The 7,670-nt window shown below is 41.5% G+C and overlaps 1 protein-coding gene across 1 annotated transcript in view; it reads left to right on the forward strand.

Annotated features, from left to right (window-relative positions):
- rusc2 (RUN and SH3 domain containing 2) overlaps nt 1-7,623 on the forward strand; it is a 30,411-nt gene extending 22,788 nt beyond the window's left edge. The window contains exons 4-7 of the mRNA XM_063896775.1: nt 4,550-5,227; nt 6,782-7,000; nt 7,374-7,544; nt 7,586-7,623. Of these exons, the coding sequence (XP_063752845.1) occupies nt 4,550-5,227; nt 6,782-7,000; nt 7,374-7,544; nt 7,586-7,623 (1,106 nt within the window). The remainder of the gene's footprint in view (nt 1-4,549; nt 5,228-6,781; nt 7,001-7,373; nt 7,545-7,585) is intronic.
- The last annotated feature ends 47 nt before the right edge of the window (nt 7,624-7,670 follow it).

Raw genomic sequence — 7,670 nt, forward strand, 5'->3', positions numbered from 1 at the left:
TTTCTCCTGTAGTCCCTGCGTAGATGAAATGACTACTTTACCCAAAAAATTACTGTTTGTTTGCAAACAATTGCCTATTTACAACGACTCCTGCAAAAATATGTAGCTCTTGAGTTGCTTGCCGTGGAAACAATCAGAATAGAGGCTAAGAAGTTCAGGAGAGCTACACAGTTGGATGGTGATGGTTCGCTTTGGATTACTACATCATGACAATCAACAATTTCAGATCATGCTAATTAATTAAAACATTTTATACGATTTACTAACTAATTCTGATCAGTGAAAATGTAAAACTTTACTCTAAAAGTTAAAGCTGTACAATCTTTTACAGAACATAAATATTTGTCCATGCTTTCACTAGAGTATGCATTTGTATTGCTTCATCTACTTTTGCTTCAGTCGATAATAATTCAAACTAAAAAATAACGAGCACAGTGGTTTAACAGATAATAATTTATGTAAAAATGTGTCTCTCAAACCTCTTGTTTTAGTTGTCCTCGTAGGGTTTTTGAGCACTGTTGGATTTGTTGTTGGTTGAATGCAAAAATCCCGAGGAGAAAAAAAAAATGTACTTGCTGACAATATTATTCGCACATAGATTATTATACATACACAAAAGCTTATGTTGGATAGGGCAATTAATCGCATTTTAACAAAACCGCAATCTAGATTAGTGCAATGTTCAAGTGTAATATTTTAAAATATGTGAAAATATCATTCTTTAATAGTTATTGTAGTGCTGTTGAGAAGTCCTGAACTTCTAAGCTTATTCTACGGACTTCATGAAATGATGCAAACCATACCAAAAAATCATCTTGCAGTATAATTGTTCATTTTAGAAATCCTGCAACCCTAATGTTGAATTTCCATTTCCATTGCATCATTCAAACCAACACAAACAGTTCTAACTTACATATATTTGTGCAAGTCTTTTTATTGTCTTGTTTGGTGCTATATGTTAAGACTTGCATGGTGTGCGTGAGCAGAGTGTGTATCCTCAGCTTTTCAGAAGGACTGAAGGGTTGAAGTGGGCTGAATGCGCCCTGAATAACAATCAGGTTAGAGAGGAGATAAAGGTGCAGAAAAAAATCCCGCTGAGGTCTATATAAGCACTCTAAGCTCCGTGTGGGTCAGCAGCGTTTGCATGTGTGTGTATAATTATCATCCAGGAAGCCTGTACACCAAGGGAAGTTTAGAGCAAGTTACAGAAGCGTATTTATGCCTACGGAAAATAAGGGCTCCTTATTGACTGTGATGTCATTGACAGGTGCTTTGGTGCTAAAAGATGGGTAACTATTACAGTGTCCTTTTGAATGAATAACAAACAATCTTGTGTGACAAGCATCCATTGTATTATGGTGCAGGAATGAGTCCTAAGACCAGAAAATGTGCCACATCAGGTTCTCTCTTCTCAAAGTCAACGGTTTGATTGTGTTTTCAGTTAGATGCCGGAAATAAGGTCTTTGGTTAACACATCCTACAGATTTATACATTTATAAAACACTTCAGTGAATACTTCACACGCAAATGTCCAAAGTTTCACCGTGTCATTAAAACGGTGGTTGCTAACAAGCGACGAAAATGTGTTAAAATGAACACTACAAAAAGTAATCAGTTTGAGCGTTAGCCAATTTTAGCTTACCGGTGGTGATGCACAACAATGCGACTGTGTGTAAAAATCATAGGGGGGTTAATATTTGGAGGTTATACTGCTAAACAACCAATTACCACCAATCTTATTTTCTGCAATATTTCAAAATACAATGGAAAAATCCCATTGCAATGCTAAATTCCTGCTCTGCCTACAAAAATACATCATCACCGCACCACTCTTATCTCCCAAAAATAATGTTACACTGTTATTGAGAATCAATAGAGTATCACTTAACATGATATTACAATGCATTATTTATTATCAAAGACTTCTACAGCATCCAACATGCATCCAGAGGAGGAATATTGAAGTTCTTCACAAACACAATATATTTATCAAGAACTAGAAAAATATAATATCATATATTTCCTTTAACGGGGAAGTCGTTTTTCTCTGTTGTGTAGAACCAATCAAAAATACACACTTCTTTAGTTTGTTATAACAGAAACCAACAGCACTTTATGAAGCTCAGTCTCAGTGGCCTGCTTTGTCTGTGTGGTTGGATAAACACACACATATACACACGCGCGAGTGCTTGGAATTCCTTTGGAATAAAACCAAGGACGGTTAAGATTGTATGCACCAGGAGAGGAATGTCCCATAGAGCTGCAGCTGTCTTCTTTCACACTCTTAAATAATCTTAGGAACATTGGAAGAAAGAAAATCTCTTTATACAAATTCAATTTGATGTTCTTCTTTTCAATTAAAGAGGCCATATTATGCTTTGGGGGTTTTTCCCCTTCTGTAGTGTAATGTAGGTAAATGTTCTGCAAAGTCTACAATCCCAAATTCGCCTCCATTGGGAATTCCTGTCCCACACACACCCCTGCCTGAAACGCCTTGATTGTAGTCCTTTGTTTACCTCTGCGACTTAGTGACATCACTACAAAACACTCACACTCCCATAAATTGTTTGTGAGGCTAAGGGGTGTGAAAATTCCAGCACATCTCTAAGCTTTAACCAATCACAACAGAGCCGGCTAACTAACCAATCAGAGCAATCTTGGCTCTGGTTTCAGACAGTGGGGGGAAAAGAGTTGCTGCAGCACAGAAAAAGGCAGTATGAGAAAAATAAAGAGCTGTGTCAACATTAAAACATGGAAGCATGTCTCAGTAGAAGCACAAAATACTAATATGAACCTGAACATTATCATAAAAGTTCCTCTTTAAATAATATTTTTATTACTTAAAAGGTCAATATTTGCTGACTGTGCCCATTTTAGCAAACTGGAAACCTTTGGGTTTTATAGACGTTTGAAAATACAGTATATAAGAAATTGGGATTATATATATTTTAAACTATTGTTCTGACATTTTATACTAAGAGCATTGATTGAGGCTCTTATGATCGTATTCCCTCTAAAAAACCCAATCTTATTTCGCAAACTAATAACAGCTGCGTAATGTACACTTATAATTTACTCGCAGTGCATCTGTGCAGCGGCTTGAACCAAACAACATTTCTCCGCCCTCTATAATTGTATTAAAACCGGCTTGTATGTAGACCTGGGGCAGTGAGAATAACAAATAAGGAAAATGACAAAGAATTGATGAAGATATTTGAGGAAATATGTGTCTCTCATGCCACCAAAACATCCTCTTAGTTTGTCATTCTGTCTTCAGATGGACTGCGATGGTTTCAGATTATAATGAGAGGCTGTGCAGCAACATATATTATTCATCAGACTTCACTTGCTGCGTTGTTGCACTGCAGCGCGCAGGCCTCTTTAAAAGCCTTCGAGAGGCAGCTGGCTCGTTAATGATGCTAACATGAAGCTGTGAAAGAAAGGGGAAAGCCTCGACTGTCTAATGGACTCATCTATTAAAGAGCAGAGGAGCCAGAGAGGAAGAGAGAAGGCAGGGAAGAAGCAGAGGGAAAAGGGAGGAGGGAGGTAAGATTAAAAAACGAGAGGGATGACGGAGCAGATCCAAGAGAGACAGAGAGGGAGTGTTCCTGTCCTCACTCCCCAGTGAGAGCTGAGGCCTGCTGGGTGTGTAGTTCCTCCTTCCTCCATCATGCTCCTACTGCTGCTCAATGTCGCCCCCGTTAGCCAAGAGACAGCACCGCACCCAGCTCAGGTGGCATCGGTGGGCCAGGCTTAGGGTGACAAACAGCTTGCGCAACACCGCTGACGTCACATGCTCTTCTGCCTGCACTGGATCTGGAACACACACACACAGTAAAACACACACTCACTGTGGAAGAGAAGAACTACAGAAAAAGGCTTTTCCTCGCTGGCGTGTCTCCTGACACCTTGCCTTCAGGTGTGTGTGTGTGTCTCTGAGTGTGTGATTGTGTGTGCACATGGGTTAAACGGTATGGTTGTCTGTTATCAGGGTGATTGAGCTTTGTGACTCATGACTGGGCAGTTTTCTGTTGCCTCTGTCATTTTAGTTTCAATTCTAGTCTGTAACCTGCCTATTCATAACTATTTAGCTATTTTAAGTCTACCCACTTGATCCAGCTTCTGAGACTTTGCTCAGTTTTAATCAGTGCAAATTGAAATTATGTTTGGGTTTTACACTACTCGTTAGATATAAGGTGTTTTGACGGAAATTGTGTGTCATTTTCTGAATTATACAATACATGATCATAAGATGAAAAGAACTCAAATATGATACATTTTACCTTGTACCTCAAAATTAATGCCTGAAGTTGAGTTGCCAGTTTATGAAGTACAACTAAATAAAACCAATTTATTCTAATACAAGAACCCATAAATAAATCCTACCTTCATGGCGGTTTTAATGTTTTGGTTATTGAAGATTTGCTTACTTTGGTTTTACACATTTTATAAGAACGAAAACCTTTTTAAAAATTATTTATTAAACTAACAGTTTTTTTTCCCCATTTTCTTTTCATCTTTTCTCCAACCCTCCCCATTGCTAACCCAGGTGGCCTCTCCAGTTCCTCAGAAAGCCGTCCGGTGGTGGTGCGCTACACCAAGGACCAGCGGCCCACCACCCTCCCCATACAGCCCTTCACCTTCCACCACCAGTTCGCCTCCAATCCCCCGCAGCCGAAGCCTCTGCTGCCCCTGCTCACAGGCTACCTCTCTGGGATGCAGGTCCGCTCGGGCTCAGGGTCCGGCTCTGGTTCTGGAGGTCCGGTGGGGGAGGAGAGTGAAGATGCAGAAGAGAATGTTCACCGGTATCAAGGGGCTGCCGCTGCCCCTCCACCCGGATCGGTTCGACCCTCACCTCTCGGGAGCTACTCCCCCGTGCGACTGCAGGGGGCGCCCAGCTCCGGGACCTGCTCCACCTGCACCCCCAGCCCTCAGCCCACACACAGCCTCTCATGTCCGCTTTCAGCCGGACTTGGCCCCCTGCAGACCCCGCCCACAGGAAAGCATGGAGGGGGTTCAGGACCATTACCGCCTACCCCTCCACCTCCATCCCTGGGGGTGAAGAGAGGGAATGTGCCTCCAATGCTGCCGGCGGTGCAGGGACACTGTTTCCATCATGGAGCTCTACAGAGTTTACCAGCTCTACACAGTGACACACTGAGCCCACTGGGATCCATGGACTCTCAAGTGGAGGGGAGCAAAGGGCCCGGAGCCAGGGCACATCATGGTAGGTTCCATAGGAATATTCAAAAGTAAAATATTCAGGGGTTGTTCTCATTGAAACATGTGGCTGCTTTTAAGGCAAATCAAGCTTTGGGCGAAATGAAGCCAGAACAATCGTTTAATCCTTTGTTTTCAAGTTTCAGTTTATTCTTTCATCTTCTCAGGGTTCAGGTGTTTTAAAGTTGCAACCATGCAAACATTTTTTGTCCCTCAACAGTGATATTTACAGTATTACAACAGCAAAAGTGCAGGTTAAAGTAAAAAGAGAAGACTTGCTTGTTATATAATATGGGCGGGCAGTAATGCGTAAAAACAATTAACAGATAAGTACAGCACGGTAAAAAAATAAGTAGATTATACTTATTTTGTGACCATAAAAATACTCTAATAACTGGTAACATTTTCAAATTGTAAATAAATAAAAGGAAGGAAATGCGTAAATTGCACATGAGTTTATATTGCACATGAGTTTATATTGCACATGAGTTTATATTGCACATGCACATGAGTTTATATTGCACATGAGTTGTGAAATTGCACAAAGTTTTGTATTTACAGGAAATGTTATTGCACATCAGAGATAGTCTTTGTGTGTGAGATGGTCTGCTGCTGGTTGTACAGTCTGACTGCTACTGGAAAAAAGGACCTGCAGTATCTCTACGTGAGACACTGTGGCTTCATAAGCATCATATTTCGTTATAGATCCATACTTACTATTGTACTTTGACAAAAGAAAACCTTAACAGCAGGCCTGGCCTCGAACCATTGATTTATCTCGGACCCTCGCACTGATTACTCTTATTCAAACTCAGAATTATGAATTGTCGTGCACAATGACTCAGACTCGGACTTGCACATTGATTGTCAGTGTTGCACTAGGAATTGAGAAAGTTTTGCCTGCTGCATATCTACCTCAGATATACTCTTGCCCCAGGCGTGTGAATCTGCCAAGTGAGTTAGCGTGCTAATCGCTATGGAACTCGACTTAACCTTGATAAAAACAATAATATGAATAATAAGCTTTTTATTTGTATAGCATCTTTCATACAATAATTGCAGCCCAAAGTCCTACAGTTACATAGACACATGAGGATGAAATAGACAGGATTAAAGCGGTGCAGATAATAAAAGGATAAAAGCAATGTAGACAATTACAAATATTGATTGATAAGAACCAAACCAACAGCTACATCTAAACAAATATATCCACTCAGATTAATACATGATGACTCTGACTTTTGACTCAGGCTCTTTTTTGTTGATTTGGACACACACACACACACACACACACACACACACACACACACACACACACACACACGTGTGTATTCCGGCCATAGAGTTCAGTTTTGATGTACTATTTCAAACAAAGCGACATTCTTACTCTTGTCTTTTTCTCTTTCTTCTCTCCCTTCATTGCATGCACTTACATCCTCTCCTTCACCTTAACCTCCATCTTTTTTTCCATCTGACTTCCTCCCATATATTTATTTTACCCATTTACTCAATAATCCATTCTCTAACCCCTCCAAAAACACCCGAAAAACCTCCCCCTCAGCACACCACCTCTCCCCCCAGGCTCTCAAATGGAGGGAGTACCGTCGTCGAAACCCCCTGGGATTGGAGAGGGGGGTCTCTGGGGGCTACTGTTCTTCAGGATCAGACGCCCTCTCTGGTAACCTACAACCCAGAAAGGGTGGGGGACCACGACCTGCCCGACGGAACGTGTTTGATTTCCCTTCAGCCCCCTCTGGCCACGCGCTGGGACGCCTTCATGGTGCTCATGATTTCCCTGTTGGAACTAGTTATAGGATATTTTGAAAGTAGACTAGAATACTAAATACGGTTTTCAAGGTGCAAGGAATGCATTTTCTGAGGGGAAAGTTACAGAAAATATATTACCCAGGGTTCCTTGGAGAACAAATATGCTAGAGGTTAATGACGGTGTTCCTTAAAGTCTCACCTGCAATTGCAATAAAACGTATACTGATGAGCTTTTCATGTTTCCTAAAATGGCGGTGTGTGTGTTAATGTGTCTAATCACCTGTGTGTGTGTGTGTGTGTGTGTGTGTGTGTGTGTGTGTGTGTGTGTGTGTGTGTGTGTGTGTGTGTGTGTGTGTGTGTGTGTGTGTGTGTGTGTGTCACAGTAGTGGGCCAATCAGCCAAGCTGCAGCAGATCTATAGCGACTTCCTGCCGGACTACTTCTCCATGACCGAGAGGCCTCCGGAGGAGTTCTGCCTCTCCCCCGACGCGTCGTCTTCCTCCTCCTCCGGCTCTTCCACACAGTCCCACATCTCTGTGGACCTGACACAGAAGAGAGGTGAGGCTCTCAGTGTGTGTTTGTATATGCATTATTGACAGTGATAGTGGGAATCAACGAGGAGTGTTTCAATACTTAACTGCAAAATGAATTGATGTGCAAGAGATGTCCCGCCCCTTAGCCTAT

The sequence above is a fragment of the Eleginops maclovinus genome, chromosome 12 (genome assembly GCF_036324505.1).
Source record: "Eleginops maclovinus isolate JMC-PN-2008 ecotype Puerto Natales chromosome 12, JC_Emac_rtc_rv5, whole genome shotgun sequence".
In the NCBI taxonomy this organism is placed as follows: Eukaryota; Metazoa; Chordata; class Actinopteri; order Perciformes; family Eleginopidae; genus Eleginops; species Eleginops maclovinus.